We start from the raw sequence: 22,137 nt of genomic DNA on the forward strand, positions 1-22,137 counted from the left end.
CAGGTTTCATATAGGTCTGGAACAACATGAGGGGGACTAAATGATGCCAGAAATGTTCATTTTTGGGTGAATTATCTCTTTTAACACAGAAGTCACCTAATAAAATGGTAATAAAAACCTAATAAAAATCACCCTCACGTAAAGCTTTGCCAAACCATCATGAATCACTGAAATGTTCTTTAGATCATTAAACCTTGCAAAGCAAATGCTTTTCTTTGTAGAATAAAAACCTACTTTTCTGCAATGAAGCAGAGGGTTATTCAAAAATGAGAAAACATTTCCTGATTTATAAACCATGAGGTATTTGACTATAATCATTCAATTCATGATGAGGGGGGGGGTCTGATGAACAAGAGGAGCTGTGTGAGAGTGATTGTCATCTTAAAAGGTCTCTCGCATGGTTTACACACCTGTGATGTAACGGGTCGATCTTCTGACAACCTCACCTTCATGTTAACCTTTGTGTGTGCCAGTGTGCATGTGGAAGGTAGCGGAAAATTGACCTTTGAGTCACAAGCTGGAGGAGAGATGCAAAGCTTTGGTAAATAATACCGCCAAACCTAAAGGTTTCAAGGGGATGTGAGAGAACATTATGTGTTTGAGAGCAATATGAATATGAACATTGCCTACTATATATATTTTTTTATTTTTATTTTTTTAAGTATGTTAACCAGTATGCATCATGCAAGGTTAAATGTTTCAAAGACTAGTATGCTATTTTATTGACACATGATGTAAATATGTGCATATTTACAAACCAAGTTATCATCTCAGAAATAATTTGTGTTAAATATTTCTTGCAGTTCTGGAAATGAAAAGTGACGTTGAGCAGGCTTGCATTGTTCTCTGTTGCTGCAGATTTTAGATACTCTGATTGTCCAGTGCACACAGATTATTAACATTCTATACACAACATGCATAGGCTACTGTATACTTCAGAAATAGCAAGTGTAGTATAGAAGTGTGCTATTGAAAACATACTCAAGGTTCACGGTTAAATTTTATCTTTCTTTCCATTTTGAAATTGTGTTTAATATTTGTGGTTATAGACATGAAAGATGAAATTGAGCAGGCTGAACTGTAGGATACACTTTTTAGCAATTAGATAAGAGTGCAAATAATTAGCATACTTTCACAATATGCAACTATATACTGCAGAAATAGTCAGTATAGTATAAAGTGAGTTATGGAAAACATAGGCCTACTCGATCATGTGGTGAAATTTGATCTTTCTTTTCATTTAAACTAGCTACTAGAGGAAATTTGTAAAAATCCCCCTGCAGTGACTCCTGTGATTTGTGACACTATATGACGCAGGCGGAGATAACAAACAAACTATTCGTCAATGAACGACGTTACCCACTACGTATAGACTAAATCAGCTTTAGTAATATATTTTGCTTATTTGTGACGATCAAAACTGCAGCTTTTCACTTGTTGTTTATCTAACATTTCGTAAGGACGAAGCCTAAGCTCAAAACGGTTGATGCACTCTCCCAGCTGTGCGTTTTGAAAATCCTCCCTCCCGACTACACGTCCGCTGCAGTGTCCCACAGTATCCAATGGGCTCGTCATGGCGCTCGGACGCAGGAACTCGCTTCTCCTGTTTTTCTAAATTTAACCAACCTGAATCTCGCGGACTCGGATTTTTTTTTGCTGTTTCAACTTAACGACTCAAGAGCGATGACCTGTTCCTTGCCGAGATATACGGATCTGAATAGATAAACTTGTGTCCAACTGGGCGATCAAGATTTCAGGATCCCTTTTCCAGGGCGAATTCCCTAGTTTGAGGAACTCGGGAAAGAAACTGTTCTGGAAGAAGAGGAGGAGTGAGAAGGGGCCCTTATTTGAGGTAGCGTTTTTGTGCTCTCACAAATATCCCTGTAATAAGATATTAGATTAAATTTAAACATCGAATCAAAGTTTGTGAAACTACATGGATACTTACAAACAACGTGAGCACGAGTTTCAGACAGACGTGTAGATTTCAGTGTCTGTCGTTCACTGTTTACTGTGACACATCACGTACAACACTTTATTCGCTTATTTTCCCCATTGTTCCGTGGTTAGTTTCCAAAACACGTCTGGTAATGGTTTAGTTAGTTTCGAGAGTTATTTAAACAGACTCACATACAGCAGCGGAAGGTCGATATATTTGCACCGCTATTCGGAAACAATGTGGCTAATGTTGGCTTTGCAGTAATTAAATACAAGGTTGTTGGTTGTATTCAGGACTTTAACGACAGTGAGGGCGAGGTTGAGGGTTTTGCATTAAATGTATAAAGCGATGGTTCAACCAAAACTGTATATTTTCCACCTTTTGCTCACCCTTATGTTGTTATATACCTATGTGACTTTAACAAATAGAGATGTTAGGGACTGACAGCCTCAGTCACCATTCACTATCATTGCATTTTCCCCCTTTGCAATATAAGCGAATAGTGACTGAGGCTGTCATTTCCTCTAATATCATCTTTTGTGTTATGGGGGAACATACCCTTTAATTGTATTTGTTAACTGCATAAAAATGTCTGATTTCGCAGTTAGTTTTTATTTATCCTCTATTCAGTGTTCTGCTTGCCTTTATATATCCTCGTCTTTTGGTTGAATCGGGGTAACCGGTAGAGCAGTGGATGAGGATCGAGGAGGGACACGATATATGGCCGCATATTTGCAGTTTAGACACGAAGTCTCCTCCCGCCAACTGTCCAAACGTGATGGTAAACTCTCTTTAGTTGTTTCAGAGTTATTCCTGTTGCCAAGTCCATTGATGACTGTATTATATATGGCTGGAGCTAGAGAACAGCAATCGGACTCCAGTGGTTTTCACACCGTTTAGTTCCCTCTCGAACGTGCATTTTTTTGCAAAGGCGGACGGAAAACCGTAATAAAATAATAAAGTTGTGTACTAAATGACCTACTGTATACTGTATGTAGTCTCCCATCTAGTCAGTGCACTTTATAAGGTTATAAAGCGTATGATAAACTGCGACTCTTGAGTTCATGAAGTGTCCAACATTCCACACTTTATATTTGGGTTAATTAAATGCATCATCCGGGCATTTGAAGTGCAAATTTAATCTAGAAATTTACCGTGTGAACACACTAACTTAGACGCAATAACATTACAAAATGGCTAAATATTGTATACTACGCGAATTGGAAATTATCAAGCATGATACACCCTGATCAGTGTTGTTTGATTCCTAATGAATGACTCTTATGAATCGGTTCTTTTTAGTGAATCAAAAACACACAACGAGGCAAGTGAGGTCCAATTTAATGAGTCAGAAAACGGTTACTGATTTAATCTCATTGTGTTTTGTGTATATTTGATAACATGTGGTTAAAAATACATTTTATATGAGTTTTGTACCAATCCGTGGTGTGTATATATATATATATATATATATATATATATATATATATATATATATATATATATATAATTGCATTGGTTAACCCGTTTTTGTGCTATTTTTATACATACTATTTACAGTAGTAGTATTGCAAAAAGTAAATGCAATAAGAATTAAATGACTGTTTTTCAAATATTTCTTCCTCAAAAGTATAAAAAAAACCATTAAGGACCAAATCATTGAGAGGAACCAGAGTCATTAAATTCCTTATGATTCCCATCACTAGTAATATGTTTGGAGGATATTGTCTGCTGCAGTTCGTAGCGTTTTTGCTATTTGTGCCAAGTTTACTGTGAATTAAAAACCAATTTGGTTGTTTTTGAACATCCTGGATTTTAAGAGTCCGTTTTCTTTGGAAACTTTCCTTGAACATACTCATTACATTGTGTGCTCATGTGCCTGCTGTTGAAAACACCAAAAATGTCACATGTATAATGCTCTATAAGACAGAAGTGTCATATGTTCTCTTTTTCTTTGATTCTCTGCAGTGAATGCTAGAGACATGATCATGACTGCGGCATGGGAGTGACGTGACATCAGCATTGGACTTTCCCTCCAAAGAGCCTTATATCCACACACCCGCACCATGTGCTTCTCTCTTCGGCGAGGCAAAACTGACTGAATGAACGACTACGCTGAGAAAGATTGTGCGAGTGTGAAGATGGACGAGTCTGCCCTCCTGGACCTGTTGGAGTGTCCGGTGTGCTTGGAGCGGCTGGACGCTACGGCGAAGGTGTTGCCGTGCCAACACACGTTTTGCCGGCGCTGCCTGCTTGGAATTGTGGGGTCGCGTGGAGAGCTGCGCTGCCCGGAATGCCGCACGCTAGTGGAGAGTGGCGTGGATGAGTTGCCTAGCAACATCCTCCTGGTACGGCTACTGGACGGTATCAAGCAGAGGCCAAGGAGGACGGGAAGCATGCACGGCACGTGTACTAATGGATCTGCAGTGACAGGGGTCAGAGCACAGGGTGCTGGAGGAGGCCAGAGGGATCCAGGTCCCACGGGGGCACAGTCTCAGAGGGTCCAGGCCAAAAGCACTCCAGTTAGGGTGAGTCCAATACATCAGAGAAGATACAATTAACATCTGTTTTTACATGTAGAAACTTAGTGATGGGTTTCTGTTAGCCTGACGGTTATATCGGTGGAGGACTTGTCTGGCCCTCTCTCGTCTGGTCATAGTCAGGCCTTGGAGACTTGCTCCAAAGCCATGGCATGATATGAAAGGAAGAATAATTTCTGAATTAATTAGGTGTTTAGGGAATATGAGATGTTTTTTCTCGTTCGCTCTGTCATCTGTATCATTATTTTGGTTAATGAACTTTAAATAAAGAGTTTGTTTAGAGTCTAATTCACATTCAGGAAAATGAAAACATGGAGGAACGTTTCTTGGAGTTAACAAAAAAAAAAACACTTTCTATAATGTTGGAACACATATTTAATGTATAATAATTTACATTTTTTTATGTGTCATGTAAACACTTTAGTCCAACTGGAATTGTACCAGTCCGTTTTTTTAATATATCTGACTCGCAGACATTGATGCTGGCTGTGATTGTTGGGTGGCTTCGTCTAGCATGTATATGCATCTATTGGACTATGAATGATCTCACGTTTTGCTCATGCCACTGTAGCATGACTATGCAAAAAGCTGTAGCATAATTTTAACTGCACATGTAAATATACTTAATGTGGCAGAAAAATGTTGTTTGCAGTTTGTAGCCTATATCTGCATGTTTGAGGTAAAAATATAATTGCATTTTTTGATTGAGATTGTGATTCAAAATTTGTTAAAAATAAAAAAATAATAACAACTATTATTGTTATTATTAGTCGTATTATTACTAAAAATATATTTTTTTTTTATTTATTACTGTTTAATATTTCACTTTAAAATAAAAGACTACTTAGAAAAAGAAAATTATTTTACAGTACAACTGTAAAATTACATGAATGATATTAATGGCTTAAATATCTTAAATTTTCAAAGCTATCAAGCTTTTATTTTGCCAAAAAACAGTCGGAGACTCTCGGTTTGGTATTTTTGGTGTTTATGTGGATGATGTATGTTGCATTCCAAATGCATGTTAAAAGCGACACAAACTCGACGGGTCATAAGTTGCTCTTGTGTAATTGAACACAGTCCCGCGCTTCACTCTGAAAAACGGAGCGCATATAGTTATTTAATTAAATTACAAATTTTGCAGTTGTATATAATCACATTAAGCCATATTGCAATTATAGTATATTTCGATGAATCGTAGCCCTAGCAGACGGTAATAAAGAGAATCTTATTAGCTCAGGCCATTGTACTGCTTCCAAAGCAACTCAAAAAGCTGAGGTAAGCCTCCTTCCCTGCTGAGAACAAGCTGCATTAACTCATCCAGCATTTTTTTGTTGTTTGGTGTGGTTGTGTATTTGGATGTCTTTATTTCTTTTTCTTTGTGAGAGGGGAGAAAAAAGCAAAAACGTTGCAAGCGGACACCATTGTGTTTGTGGGTGTTTGTGTCTGAGACACACACGTTTCTGCCAGTATAACTTTCAAACAAAGTGTCCCGGCGGATCGGGATAGTTGTCATAGCAGCAGTTTTGTGATTGTGTGTTTTGTTGTGTTCCACCTTTCGGTTTTGCACGGTAACAAAACACAGGTGTCCGTACAATCAAGCCCTCTGTCATCTCTCCCACACAGACTTGTGGGACAGAAAGAGGCCTCCACCCAAAGCATGATGGGAGGCGATGCTCTAAGTCAGACATCTCCGGTCTATAATCTTTTAATATCCTTCTTTTGTTGTTCATAAACATCAGTGCTGTGAAATGACACCTGCAGTGGCCTAATAAGCTAGTCGTCTTTCTTTCTATTCATCTAACTTGAGTTTAAAAGATAATCTTATTTAACCGTCTTCAAAAGAAGCTCACTGGGGGTTTTACCCTAAGATGACTAAGTTTTACTTCTTTTTTTTTCCTTGTAATGCTGTTTTTCCTTGTGAATTTTATTCATTATGTATTCAAAAGTGATAATAAATATGTTAGTTACAAAACATTTCTATTTTAAATAAATTATTCTGAACTGTCTATTAATCACCATATCCTGTAAAAAGCGTCATAGTTTCCACTAAAATATGAAGCACAATTGTTTTCAGCATTGATAAAAATAAGAAATGTTTCTCCAGCAGCAAATCAGCATATAAAAAATTATTTCTGTTGCATCATTTATGACTGGAGTATTGAAGTTGCATTTTCAAATATATTACAAAAGAAATGTTTTTTTTTTTATTGTAATTTTTTTTAATCAGTTTTTACTGTATTTTTGATCAAATAAACGCCTTGGTAAGCATAAGAGACACATTTCATAAACATTATAAATTCTTACCAACCCAAAACTTTTAAATGGTAGTGTACTATATTGATCAATTTTACTGTTGCTGAAATGTAGCTTTAGAGATGGAAAGATATTCAAGTTCTGGCTGATACCTATAAACCAATAATTATTTTCATGTTTGTTGATCAAAATAATTTTTTTTTTGAAAAATTCTGTACTTTTTTTAAAAAGTGTAAAAATAAATAAATTGGATGATAACATCACTGCTTAATTTCAGTCTGCTTTAAACCAAAACCTTTAAATTTGCCTTTGTTTGGAATGACTTAATCCTCTAAGTGATTACACTTGTTCTTCCTTTAGTTGGCATGTGGCATCACTACAATAACACCTCCCTATCCCAAAGTACCCTTAGAGCAAGACTTCAAATCTGATGAACTCTCCCCACTCAGTCTTTTCTAATTAGCCCATCAGTGTGCATATCACGCTTTAAGGACAGTCATTAGGCTGTTTGCCAGAGCCGGCTAAATCCAGTAAAGTGAGGTAATATAAGGTTGATCAGCACTGTGAGCTCTAAAACTCTGCTATTCAAAAAAGTCAACTCTTGCATGAGCAAACTTGGCAGTGATTGCTTCTTATCTTCTCTCTCTTTGTGCCCGCTGTGTTTTCACACGCCAGCCTATTTAAGGGTGTATCTGAGGTGGTGTAAACAGCCTTGCTGCCGGTGGAAAGGGCTTTTGCAGCGGTTGTAGCTTTAAACAGAGCCTGTGATTCAGGGGTGGTGTAAGGACCAGGAATGCATCTGAGACTTCATGATAACAGAGCGTTGTGTGAGTGGCAGGTCTGTTATTTAGGTCTTCAGAGGGGTTTTGTTAAGCCTGACACATGATATGCTGTGCTTTGGAGACGCACAAAACACGCACTCACGCATGGAAGAAAACTAGTGCTAAGAAGAAGAATTCCTACCTAGTTCAGGGATACACACATCCAGACATCCAGACCCCTGAGATCTGGGTTGTCAGATGTTGCGTTTTGTAGCTATTTGAACATCTGCGTACTAGTTAAGTACAGGAAGTATATGGCAAAAGGAATCATATTTTACCTGAGATGTTCTTTTTAGTGAATCGGACACATACAGGGTAACAATAGTAGTCTAATTCTGAAAAAAAGAATTTAATGAGCCTGTTATTTTAGTGAATCAGAAATGTTCTGAATGACCAGTGTAGTCTGGTTCACAAACAAATGACTCTTACGATCCGGTTCTTTTTAGTGAATCAGAAAGTGACCGGTTAAGTCTGGTTCACAAACAAATGACTCTTACGATCCGGTTCTTTTTAGTGAATCAGAAAGTGACCGGTTAAGTAACAAACAAAAACAACAATCCGGTTCTTTTTAGTGAATCAGAAAGTGACTGGTTTAGTCTGGTTCACAGACAAATGACTCTTACGATCCGGTTCTTTTTTTAGTGAATCAGAAAGTGACCGGTTAAGTCTGGTGTCTGGTGACAAAGTATACAATCCGGTTGGTTGACTGGTTTAGTCACAACAAATGACTCTTACGATCCGGTTCTTTTTAGTGAATCAGAAAGTGACCAGTATAGTTTGGTTCACAAACAAATGACTCTTACGATCCGGTTCTTTTTAGTGAATCATAAACATGGAGTATGCAAGTGTAGTCAGATTCATGAACAAATTAATTTTATCAGCATGTTATTTTTAGTGAGTAAGAAATATGCAAGTGTTGTCAGATTCAACAACAAATGACTCATATTAGCCAATTCTTTTTAGTGAGTCAGAAACATTCTGTGCAACCAATGTTGTCCATTCACAAATAAATTAGTCTTATGGGCTGGTTCTATAACTGTATCAGAAACATACAATCCAACCAATTTATTATTAATAAAAAAAAAACTACTATTAATCAGATTCTTCTTTTCTTGACTCAAAAAAAAAAAACACAACCACTAGTTTTTTTTTTCTGGTTCATGAACAAATGACTCTTTTGAGCCAATTTCTTTGTTGTGAATTAGAAACATACAACCTGTCCACTTTATTTTGATTTACAAACAAACTACTTTTGAAAACATAGAATGTGACCAGTGTAGTCCAGTTTCTGAATGAATGATTTTTATGAATTTGTTGTTTTAAAAATTGGATTGAACTTGTCCAAATCAGTGACCAAATAACCCAAAGTGTCTCAAACACAACACTGAATGCATTTGTGTGAGCTGAAAAAGCTGAAACCATGCCATCTCTGGACCCCATCCTAGGTGTTCAAGTGTTTTAAGGGGGAACGAGGTGGGGCGCAGGAACATGCAGGTGGACTCCATGAGCTGCTGAAAAGCCAGAGATCAAAGGACACAGTGATACCCATGAGTCCCAGTGGGCAAAGGGTGCAGCTCCCTCTCACCTCTCTCTTTCTGACTCTGTCTTTCTCCCTCTGATTTCAATCGGTGCTGAAGAATAGCAGGAGGTGCGGTCGAGCAGACAGATGCATAACAGCTTATTGTTAGCGGCCACCTCTGATCTGACAGGCTCAGGGCAGTGAAGGGGCAAACACCATACACTGTGTGTCTGCAGGGGGTGCACAAACCCCTACAGCTGTCTTTTAGATTGAAATAAAGAGGCTGAATAGGTGAGAGAGAAGGAAGAACACTAAAATAGGACTTTGGGTCGGTAAGATATTAAGTCTCTTATGTTCACCATGGCTACATTTATTTGATCCAAACTACAGTAGAAAGGTAATATTGTTTAACACTATTACAATTTAAAAAATTTCTTTTACTATTTGAATATATTTTAAAGTGTAATTTATTTCTGTGATGCCAAAGCTGAATTTTCAGCATCATTACTTGTTGTCAGTGTCACATGATGCTTTAAGAAATCATTCTAAAAATGCTGATTTGGCACCCAAGAAATATTTCTTACTTTTATGTTGAAAAAGGTTGTGCTACTTAATGTTTTTGTGGAAACAGTGATAAATATATTTTTTCAAGATTCTCTGATGAATAGAAAGCTAAAAAAATTAAAATAGAAGTGTTTTTACTGTCACTTTATCAGCTAAATGCATCCATGCTGAAGTACTAATGTCTTTTAAAAAACAAACAAGCAAAAAAAAAAACTTACTGACCCCAAACCTTTGGTGGTGTATATAAACAGTTTTTGAAATCTGAATATGAAAATATCGAAACTGCCACTGTCGGCAGATTATTATAGATACCAGTGCCATCACCTCATAGCGATAAGCTGTCTGCTTTTCTTGCTTCACATTTGCATAAAGTCAAACATTTCTCAACTTCTCTACACTCTTACTGCTAGCTCCGATCTGTTGTCAATCCCACAATCACCTGTGCGTGTCTGTCTCTCAGCTCCCATAGATGTAATAAATTGAAGGGACCTGCTCATCTCTGTTCCGTCTGCATCAGTGGACACGTACGGTGATGGGCTGAATCTCAGCTGTTTATGGTGAAAAAAGCCACTTCACTGAAACAACTCAGCGGGACGCCTGCTGACTAATCACAAGCAGTTTTTTTGTGCGTGTGATGCATATCTATATGTGTGTTTGTGAATGACTTGCCTGAATGCCGCCCGGGGTTCACCTTTTTGTGAACAGACTTTGAGACGAGGCTTGTGTTCAGTTTGTGTAGGAGGCAGAATGCTCATTGAACTGGTTATTAGATTGAATGAATGGGATCTGTGTCTCAGAGTGTTTCCTGAATCACTCTGCTGCTGCTGAATCTAAAGCCAACGAAATTGTATGTCTTGTAAATTGTGAATTTGCAGTCTTAATTTAATTTAAAATAATGTATCAGAAACACATAGTGCAACTAGTGTAGACGAGTTAATTATGAACTGATTCTTTTAATAAATTGCTCATCAGTCAGTTGAATCAATCACTGAATGAACTCACTGAATCAGTCAGAATTGAAGAATTGAATTGAAGCAGTCAGGTTACTCAGTTAATGTCTGATTCTGTTATTAAAATCTTTCAGTCGTATCTGACTCAAACAAAAACAAAAGCTGGCTTTGTATAGTTACGGGTTGTAAAAACGGACTGGTTGGAAAGATATTTCTTTGTAATAAATAATTAACATTTCTAAACAATTTTTTTTTTTTTTTACTGAAAATGCGTAAATGGATATGTTATACAAAAATGTTATGTTGTTAAATCTCCAATGCTCACCAATGCTGCATTCTTTTGTAAAAGCAGTAGTATTGTGAAATATAATTAATATTAATATTAATGTATTTTAAAATGTAATTTATTCCTGTGAGCTTTCAGCAGCGTTACTTCAGTTTTCAGTGTCACGTGGTTCTTCATAAATCATTCTAATTCCAATCATTCTTTTTTCCAGGTTTATTTGATGAATAGAAAGAATGGAATTTATATTAAAGATATTTTTTGTAACATTATTATACATATCTTTACTGTCACTTTTGATTAATTTAATGTGTCCTAGCTGTATCAAAGAATTAATTATTTTCTAAAATAATCTTACTGACCTCTAATTTAGTGTACATTCAGCAAAAACACACCTTGGTAGGAAACACTGGTGTCTTGATCCTCTCTGTAAGACTTAGGGAACCAACATGATGGTTTAACCTCATCACTTTCTCCTCCTGTTCTGAGACGACGTGACTTGGCTTTCTGTGGCCAGCAGGTCAGCTGGGTTGTCAGAGATGAAACAAAGAGAAACAGCTCACGGGTCGTAGGCTAGATGTGAGAGGTCACGTGACTGGGGTCAGCATCAGAGCAGGAGGCAGAGAGCGGTAATATAATTCAAAACTTCTCTTTGATCTTACTCACACACACACACACACACACACACACATATATTCAGAAATGTATTAATATTTAATCAGATTCTAAAACATCTTTGAATGTGAGCATGATGTAATGAATCTCCATATCTGGCATTGAAAGAGCGTTAGCAGCTGTGTTGTTAGCCCAGAGCGCACATTTTAAATCTAATATCTCGTTATGAGAGGCAGAAGGCCTTACGTTTAATTGATGAGCAGGTGCTTGGTTTAATTGCCTTGTGGGTCGAGGCTTAGGCTCTCTTCTATAAGATGGCATGTGTACATAGAGCACAATTATCAGCTGTTTCCCTCAAAATTGTGTAATCCAGTGTGTCTTCAGCAGCTCAGATGTCAGGAGTAAATGATGACTGTTCATTATTACATCCAACAACAAAACACCTCTATCTCTTAGGAGACATTCTTGTCTACCCCTGCTCTGGTATCGAAACAATGGCGGACTGTTTACAGCTCACTCAGGGTGTGTGCTAAAATTTCAGTGTCTGTCTACAGTCATGAGGGGGGGCTTGCCTGTGTGATGTCACACTGCCTATAATCTGAATGGCCTGATATGAGAAAGGAGTTATTATTTATTAGGATTTTAAAAAACCACTTGGTGGATTTTTATCATTACAGTGTGGTTGTGTTGTGTACACACACTGCCAACACACATTTCAGTTCAAACAACATGTAAAATTGAATTTTGCATCTGATGACCACTTAATTAAATGATTAGCTATTTACAGAAACCTTAGTTGACATGAGATAAATCACACTGTTTTCTAAATGTGTATTATTGATCTAATTGTAAACAATTGATCATTCATGTTTTTTTTTTTTACCTCATATTTTAAGCAATACGTTTTTGATCTTCCAGTGAAGAAACATTAGACTTCTCTTTGGTAAATTATGCTTTTTAAATTGTAATCTTGTGTAATTGTGCAGTCTACAGGCTATTCATGGTGCATCTGATTCTCTTTGAACATAAATATTGTTCTCAAAATAGCAAGCTCGGATCTGATTGGCTGGCCTAACACCCATGAACCTATGGAAGTCGAGAAGCACTGTTTTATTACAACAAAAATTGTGTTCCCAGACTGCTACAATGACCACTTCAGAAGAGTAACAATAATAGATGCTTGATTTGCCAGCACTTGTGATATTCATAGCATTGAATATATGAAAGAGTTCTTTGATTGTTTTCCAGCTTTGTTTTCAGAGTTATTTATGACTTTAAAGGGATAGTTCACCCAAAAATGAAAATTCTGTCATTACTTACTCACCCTCATGTCATTCCAAACCCGTAAGCCCTTTGTTCATCTTCGTAACACAAATTAAGATATTTTTGATGAAATACGAGAGCTTTTTGACCATCTATAGACAGCAATGTAACTACCACGATCAAGGCCCAGAAAGGTAGTAAGGACATTGTTAAAATAGTCCATGTGACAGCGGTTCAACCTTAATTTTTCTGAAGCTGTGACTTCATATACAGATAATGAACTAAGACAGATGGACACTCTATGTCAGAACGCCGGCTCTTGCGACAGCAGCATCACACGCTTGCGTTGTGGTACTCTGGTGAACACGTGGTGGAGACGGAAAGAAGAAATTGTTGAATAAAGTTGCTATTTTTGTTATTATTCTTGTCGCTTCATAAAATTAATGTTGAATCACTGATGTCATATGGACTATTTTATCAATGTCCTTACTACGTTTCTGGGCCTTGAACATGTCTGTTTGGTTGCTGTCTATGCAGGGTCAGAAAACTCTCAGATTACATCAAAAAAATCGTAATTTGTGTTCCAAAGATGAATGAAGGACTTACAGGTGTGGAACGACATGAGGGTGAGTAATTATTTACAGAATTTGAATTTTTGGGTGAATTAACCCTTTAAATAGCATGTAATTATGTATTTGATCAGGTGCAAAATCTTAAAAATAAAAAACAGCTATATATCACAACAGCACAAAATGTCTGTCTGAGTGCAGGACTTTTCGCTTTGAACAAAGTTTATGTTCTCTCTCCTTGCCCCACTTCCCCTAAAGATTACAAGAGAAACCCTTAACGTTTCACCCGGTTGCACACCCACATGCACCGCTTGGGAACATTTAACTTCAAACCCGAGTGTTTGTCCATCAGTGACAGCGTTTTGTGTGATCGAGCTCCTTGATGGAAAATTCCCAAAAGCCCTAAAATCTAAACTCTGTAGGCCACCCTTTTGATGTGTAAAGCTTTTCCTCTCTCCCTGCCTCCTCTCAGCAGTCTGTTTGCTTGTGTTCGCCTCTCTGTGACTCTTTGGCGGTACTTGGAGTTTTTTACACAAGGAACGAGGAATGCTGTTTATTGCGTCCTGGCACGTATAAAAGTGACATTCCATTGACCCGCCCCTCAGCTGCCCTGTGGCCGAGCGGCCCGCGTTGACTCACACTGGCCTTTTTTGATGATATCATGGTTGCTGCGGCAACCTCTGGCTGACCTGTTCCTGTGTCATGTAACCCCTTCATTAAGGCCCTGTAGTCAAGCCTGTAGTTACAGATCTCAGTGCACACAGATCCCTCTCTCTCTCTTTTTCTCAGTCTTGTGTCCTCTTTTCCGTCCCGCTGTGGTCTCTGCAAGCATATCAGCTCATTTCCCCCTCTCTCCCTTCCTTTTATTACCCATTACTCCCTCGCTTCCATTTTCTTGTTCTCTGCCTTTTAATCTTTTTCGACTTTTTTTAATTCCCTCCATCATTTCTCTCCTAGCCGATAGCAGGAAGTCGTTCTCATCAGCGTAATGTTTCCCACAGGCCTCCAGATGGTTTATATTTGCGTGTGTATTAACAATAAACGAGGCTGCTGTGAATAGTATTTCACAGTTTGGCCCACTAATTTTGCACATTTTTGTTGTTTTGAGTGTGTTTGGATGTATTTGTGCCATCAGATGTCTGTTAGCATGCCGGCGCAGGCAGGTGTTTTGGATTTGTTCTGTTTAGATGTGTTTGTGTATGCTGTGGCTCTTTTGGGCGTGACTGTCCAGTTCTCTGCCCTGAGGTTACATAATTTCAGGGTAGGGATCAAAAGACCTAATCAGGTGTTAGAAGCGTAACCATGGAGACTGTCTTGCTGTTTAGTGGAGAACGCCGGTGGGCCCTTGAGGAAGGGTGTGTGTGTGTGTGTGTGTATGTGAGAGTCTCTGTCTCTGTCTGTTTGAAGTACTCTGTGTGTCAGGTATTACTCATGTCATTTTATCTGAAACTGGACTAATTAAAGTTTTTGTCTGGTTTGCTTTAAATGGTGTTTGTTTTCTCAGTATTATTACTTGTGTAGTATATTAAAGTTTGTTTGACTGATATTATTCTCACAAACTTATTCTGGCCAAGAATCACCCGCTTAGACAGAAAAACAACGTTTTTACCTCATGTCCTATTCTTACAGAATTAAAAATTATTTTTTAAATGTTATAGTTGTCAGAGTGGAGTGTGGCGATCAGTGGAGATCAAAATTAGAGTTTATGAACACTTGATTTTTTTCAGAAATTTATGTAATCATTGTTTAAAATTGGAAGGAACTTTAGTTGTGGCTATATCATGTTAGTAGAACATAGCTTTTTTTTTTTTTTTTTTTTTTTATAAGTGTTTTATAGAAAAAAACAACAAAACAAAGCACTTCAACAAAAACCCTTAATTTTGTGGAAAACCCAGAGATCAAAATTAGAGAACAGCAATGCTTGTAGCATGAAGAAAAGATTACAACGAACATTTCTGAATGTTACAGCAGTCAAAAATGAGTAGGAAGTGTACAGGCCCTTGCTTTGCCCATAACTTTGTCACCAAAGATTTTCCAGAGATTCTTAATCGAGTTTAGATCAGAACTCTGGCCTGGCCATTTCATTATTTCAGTGTTTTCAGCTTCAAGTAACGGCTTTACTTATTTTGCTGTGTGATGGGGACAATGACTTGCATGAAAATTGCTTGCTGATTGGTCGATGAATGCAGGGAAGGAACCGCATACTGCCGCAGGAGTTTCAGATAAACATTTGCATTCACGCTGCCATGTAGCAGTATAAAGGCACTTTGGCACAGGAGAAACATTTTCATTGTTTCTAGAAGTATTGGCGGAAGTTCCTGCTTTTGGGCATGTTCGCACCACAGGAACTAGGAAGATATTTTGGGACAACTAAATTGGATCCTACTTCAGAGTAAGGTCTAAAACAGTGACGTACGTGTACACTGATTGGCCAAACGCTTATGAAACACTAGCTACTGGCATTTTTATAAAGCTGTGTAAAAATATTTACTCCACAAACATGGAAGACAGTGATAAGCCATTTACCTGTTGTCTGCAGCCAGCGTTATGTTCTTTTCTCAATCTCTATGATAAAACTACAAATTGTCACAGGAGATTTTGTCAGATTTTCTTGCTCTTTCAGTGACGTTAATTGTGCGTTTACATTCCATCTCTGTTATCACGAAACCCACGAACTAAGTTCCTAGAACTACGCAGTGAGAAAGCGCTTTAAGAGGCCCGACTCATCCGCCAAACCATGACACTTCCTTCTCCACCTTTCACTGACTTCTTTACACACTTTGGGTTCAGTCTTTCCCCAGTTTGACAATTAATACATAATGTTTCACAGCAGACCTAAATAAATTAAACTTGCTCTGATCACTAAAGTGAACTTTGGACCAGTTCTCCACTGTCCACACATCATGCTTGTCAGTGTAGGTTAGGCTAGCTTTTTGATTCTTTCTGCTGATGAGAGGTTTGGACAGTGCATTGTGGGCTTTCAGTCCAACTTCTCTTAAATGTCGAGACACTGTTTGCCGAGATAGATCCTTGCCCTGTCCATAGCTGAACTGACGAGCAATTCCAGCTTCCAACCGATTGCCCATTTAGATTTTCCGCATTATCCTGTCCTCTCCTGCATTTGTCTTTCATGGACAACCAGCCTTTTTAGGGGACTTGAATAAGTTAGTGACATTGTAAAGATGCAATATTCTAGAAATCACAGATTTGGAATGACTAATTTCACTTGCTTTGGCTCCTAGTGGCCTTCATCGTGACAACCTGTTGTCGGAGGGTTTCTGTCACATTGAGATTGGCTCACTGTCTTGCAAAGTCAGTGAAAACTGGAAAGTTAGGCTGCCGGTTAAATAATGTTTTTCAGATAATGAAGGAAATTAGCATCAGAATATATTTAACTCATGAAATATGCTTTAAAAATACGCACTTTTACTCATGTTAGGATAACTTCAAATGTCAAATCATTGACCTCGAAATTTAGGAAATTGTTCTCTAAATTTGATCTCTACTGTATATATGTTTATATATTTAAGTATTACCATCAGGAAAGATGTTTCGGGAGGTCTTATTAATGCCCATACTCTGAAGAGTTGCATAAACTTGGAATCTTAATCTGTAGGTTTGTTATATGAGGCTGAGACTAGACTTGAATATTTTATTTGGTGATATTAACATCTGCTCCCTGCACACACACATGCTTTCTTGCGTTCATTGCTGGCATCTGCATCTTTCCCAGCTGAGTCACATCTGGTCATTATTCACCAATCAATAAGCGCTAACCAATCTATATATCATCACGCCACTCTGTGTGTGTATGTGTGTGTGTGTGTGTGTGTGTGTGTGATGGGTGGCAGGTTTGTAAGACACCTGAGCTCTCCTGACAGCTGTGTTTGTATGTTTGTAATGTTTTCTTTTGGTGCTGCTGTTTTATAGTAAATCTGCCCACCTGGACTGAACAACACACAAATCTACACATCACTGTGTGTGGTCTCGCGACTCTGATTCACTTTATCACACCATGTGTGTCTGTATGATTTTGATCTGTAGTTTAAATGGTCTATAAATGAGAGCTCTATTTGAGGAGTTTGATTCTCGGAGGCGTGTTTAGTTTTTGAGATGCTCCCTCAATCTTGATGCTGATGGCTAATCAAGTGTGATTGATTGACAGGTCTTCTGCCTCATGTTGATTGATGGGCTCCTTTTTGGTTTGACCTTTGACCCCTACCCAAAAGAATAAGCTGCACATTGTTGAGAAGTTCCAGTGGTTGTGTGTGTGTGCAAACATTCCCTTCCTCCTCCCTAAATCTGTATCCTTTCAGGATGGACGGGAATTTGCTGTAGGGCAGATTTTGTAAAGGAACTGTAGGAAAGAAGAAAATAACTAATTATTTAAATCATAAGAATATAATTGGATATGATAGCCTTTTGGGCAGTGCTCTGACATATAATTTATGTAACATATAGTTGAGCTTTGGGGACCCGAGTTTTAAGTCCTGGCTCTCTCTCCAACTTCGCTTCCTGTTTTCTCTCTATACTGTCCAGAGGACAAAAAATGGCTGAACTGTATAAATATTTCTGAATAAATAATAAATTGACCAACATCAGAGAACCAGGAAACTGCAAATGTGTTTATGAAAATATTGACTTACAATCTCGAGGGTAACTTCAAGTAAATATTTTAGGGATTCATCTGACAAAAAAAAAGGGGGGGGATCCCTGCTGAACTACATTCAGCTACACTACATTCCAAATATATTTCATATCTATACCAATTCTGAATAGGCTTTATTAAACAATTAAACTACAGTGTGCAGATCTCGTGGTGTGTTGCATCACTTCTCTCTTGTTCTGTGATGATGAGCAGTGGTTGTGATGTGGTGGGATTCTCAGGTCAAACTGAGGCACCTCCTTTGAGATCGTGTTTTGTGTCTTATGATTTTTTCTGTCCCTCTGTTTTGTGTCACACGCTCCTCTGTGGCTGTGAAAGTTTTGTTGGGGTCATCAGGGGCTCTACATCTCAGTTCATCTGCATTTGTCCCTTGAGTAACGTTTCTTTAACCTCCCTTCTGCTTCATTTGTCCTGCTTAGTTTTCTTCCTTCCTTCACTCATGTCCTGCTTTAACCTTCTCAACACTCTTTTGCTCTTTCTTACTTCACTTGTTTTTTTTTCTGTCCTTTTTTTCCTCCTTTTTCCTTTCCTTTTTTTTCAGTATTTTTCATATTCATACTTTCTGTTTTTCTATCTTGTGCTCTTGCCTTTCTTTTGCTCTATTTTTCTTTTTTGATCTCTTGATTGACCATTTTTCTTTCGCTCTTTCCCTTTCATTCTTTCCTTCTTTCAACCATTTTTCTTTCTTCTCGTACTTTTACCATCTTTCTTGCACTTACTATTTACTGTACTGTTTTATTCATACTCATTTTTGCTTTTCATTTGACCCTTTTGTTCTATTTTTGCTCATTTTTTTTCTTTTGGTCTTTTTTTTTTTTCTTTCCACTCTATCCTTTAAATTCTTTGCATTTTCATTTTTTATTCTTGATTTTTCTTTCACTATTTCATTCTTGCTTTCTTTTTTGCATGTATTTAGCCTTTTTCACTTCTGTTTACCGGTTTTCACTCTTTCTTTCACTCTTTCTTGTACTCTCACTCTTTGTCTGACTCTTATTTGCTTCTGTCCTTGCTCTTCTTTTTTCATCTCTATCTCTCTTTCAGCTGATAGTGTGATTACGTGGTGGTTGTGTGACTGTAACACTGAAGTGGATTAGAGAGGCAGCTCCGTGGGTGGGCGTGAAGCTGCAGGAATCGGTTCTGAATGTCGTGCTAATCAGGCCCGTGGAACTCGGCCTGGAACAGTTTCAGCGTTGGCTGTTGGCACTGAAGTGCAAGCGTGTGTTTAGCACTTTAATAAAGCTTGCTACGCTAACCTCATTAGTCTCATTCTATCAGGCTCCTCCCCCTCTAACTACACCAAATTACATTAGACATTTTCCTGTCACCATGACAGCCAGCCCACTGTTTTTCCTTGTTGTTGTTCTTTTTCTTCCTCTGATAGCTGAATGTTTGTGGTGAATATGGAAGTGCGATATGATATATGACATGTAACCAAGTACCTCTGCTCTACTTAAACTTTATACCAGGTTATGAAAGAGATTTAGGAGATATTACAGGCCAAGTTACTAATCTCTGTTGCACACTTTTAACAAGATTTTCTGTTATCCAGACTTATTCGGTTTTGATTGAAGAGATGAGAGCAGCTGGTCGGCTTGTTTCGTGTTAACACTGAGCCGAGCTCTAGCTGTATCGTCACCTAGCTTGTTGAACTTTGCATTCTAGGTCCAATGTGCTTCCATATACCGGCCAATGAAACGAAGCCTTGGCAGTTAGGTGAGAGATTTGACGTGAGAGATAGAGAGGGGGTTTGTGTCTCTGAGGGAAAGCTGTATGAAAAGATGAATCGCATGGATTGGGAGAAGTGGCAGGAATAGATGGAAAAAGGGAGCACAGGTGAAAAAAACATCCCAGAGTGAGGCTTTTTTCATTTTTTGTTTCTTCACTTCGTCCAAACGGCTAAGAAACGAGAAGTTGTTTTATTCATGTTTTTGTCACATTGGATTTTCCAGCAAAAACTGCATACACAGAACAGCGCTTTCATTTCTCTGGCGCCGATGCAAGAGATGCGAAAAATGAGAGCTGCTCTCGGAAGACAATTTATTCTGAGATTAAACGCTTTGAGAAATGTGTTTATAGTATGAGTGTGACCAGGAGCTTGAAAGGTGCAAATTATATGTCATCAGTAGCTTTTTACAACCGACTGCATTCATTCCAACTGTAAAACATACCAGAGAAATGTACCTTTTTTCACACCAACTCAAAAGAAACTCTGGTCCACACCAAAAGCTTTCGTTTTGGTGAGAGAAAAAAGAGTGCACTCTCCGATGCTAATCACTTTTCTATCTCTTTCCTTCTTTTCACTCAGTCTGTCTTGCCACTAATGTGCCTACACACAGACACACACACACAAACACATACACATCTTTGCATTGTCTTTCACAGACTTTCAAGCACTCTGCTTTCTCTGTCATTATTTATGCATTCGTAAAAGCTTCATGCTGTGGTGAAGAGAGAGTGTGTGCATAAAGACCAGAAGTGTTGTCAGCTAAGTAAGGAGAGAAATACAGAAGAAGGAGAGAGAACATGAGTGTGTGGAGATGGACAGAAACGAAAAGAGTGGTTGAGAGATGCAGAATTCTGCAATGATTGTGGGCATTGGAATTAGGGTGGTGAGGCTTAGTGGTTTGAGCGCATGAGCGAAAGGTTGTAGGTTCAAAACATGCAGCAGATTGTCCCAACAATATCCATCTACATTTTATACTAGATACTATCCAAAATTTGCAAAAATGGCATCTTAGGAACACTATCGTTCAGAAGTTTGGGGTTGGTACTTTTTTCAAAAAAATGGTTTTTAACTTCTTAATTCTCACCAAGGGTGCATAGCTATTTGACAGAAATATAATATATATTATATATATAATATAAAGAGCTTTGTTTTAGTATTTAGTATATATTTTGAATTGAATTGTTCCTGTGATGGCAAAGCTGATTTTTTTAGCAGCAATTACTCCAGTCTTTATTGTCATAGTCCCCTTAGAAATCATTGAAATATGCAAAACACAAACATCATTATCATATAAAAACAGTTATTCATTGTGTTAACTGTGATGCATGTTTTTCAGGATTTTTTGATGAATAGAAAGTTTTAAAAAAGCATTTATTTGAAATAGAAACTTTTGTCTGTAGAGTCACTTTTGATCAATTTAATGCATCCTTGCTGAATAAAAGTATTAAATTCTTTAAAAACAAATACATAGCTTTAAAGGGGTCATATGATGCAATTTCAAGTTTTGCTTTCTCTTTGGAGTGTTACAAGCTCTTGGTGCATAAAGAATATCTGTAAAGTTGCAGAGACTAAAGTCTCAAATCCAAAGAGATGTTCTTTATAAAAGGTAAGAGTCAACAACGCCGTCCTAAAATGGCTCATTTAAACACGCCCCCACCTGTCTACGTCACAATGTGGGAAGATTTGCATAACCCCGCCCAAATGTTCACTCAAAGAAGGAAGGTGTTGCTGCCATTTTGTGGAGATGCTGTTTCGTTGTGAAAGTGAAAATACTTTGTTTGGCCTTCCAAAAGAGGACACAACTAGAAATCAGTGGTTAAGTTGTATTTACAACACTGTTCCAGAACAGTTCAACCCAAATGTTTTCAGCAGTGTAGAGCAGCGGTTCTCAGTTCCAGTCCTTGCGCCCCCCTGCTCTGCACATTTTGTATGTTTTTCTTATGGCTTCAGACGTTTGTTCTATTCAAACGGAAGTGCCCTGCGAAGTGGACATCACATTCAAAGTGCATTGAAGTGTGTGAGACGTGAATATAAATTGTATTTATTTACCAAGGTATATGATGTCACACTTGTCTGTGTGTGAAGACGTTGCGCAGCGCAAATCCATGAATGAATATTCCAAAGGCAGTTTACGTTAAACTTCAACAGATTTCCCCTGCTCAGGGAGTAGGGAGCAATGAACACTGTGTAGAGACCATGTCACTGGGAACACAGTTCATGCACGGATGCTCACTTCTAACGAGCTGATTATCTGAATCAGGTGTGTTAACAAAGAGAGACACGCAAAATATGCAGAGCTGGGGGGCGCGAGGACTGGAATTAAGAACCGCTGGTGTAGAGTAGTTTGTTGTTTTTCGTTTCTCCAGTCACAAACCCAGACATGGTTTTATGTTTACGTGGCGCGATGCAACACAACGCGTAAAAAC

The 22,137-nt window shown here is 38.1% G+C and overlaps 1 protein-coding gene across 2 annotated transcripts in view; it reads left to right on the forward strand.

Annotated features, from left to right (window-relative positions):
• Positions 1-1,532: 1,532 nt before the first annotated feature.
• The window catches only part of sh3rf1 (SH3 domain containing ring finger 1), a 53,627-nt gene continuing 33,022 nt past the window's right edge, over positions 1,533-22,137 (forward strand). Inside the window, exons 1-2 of one of the 2 annotated variants that reach the window (XM_042746143.1) lie at positions 1,533-1,852; positions 3,908-4,467. In XM_042746143.1, the coding sequence (XP_042602077.1) occupies positions 4,042-4,467 (426 nt within the window). In that variant the 5' untranslated portion in view covers positions 1,533-1,852; positions 3,908-4,041. Of the gene's footprint in view, positions 1,853-2,510; positions 2,721-3,907; positions 4,468-22,137 lie in introns of those variants that run through there. The other variant, XM_042746144.1, reaches the window with a different exon arrangement.

The sequence above is a fragment of the Cyprinus carpio genome, chromosome B20 (assembly GCF_018340385.1).
Source record: "Cyprinus carpio isolate SPL01 chromosome B20, ASM1834038v1, whole genome shotgun sequence".
Taxonomy (NCBI): Eukaryota; Metazoa; Chordata; class Actinopteri; order Cypriniformes; family Cyprinidae; genus Cyprinus; species Cyprinus carpio.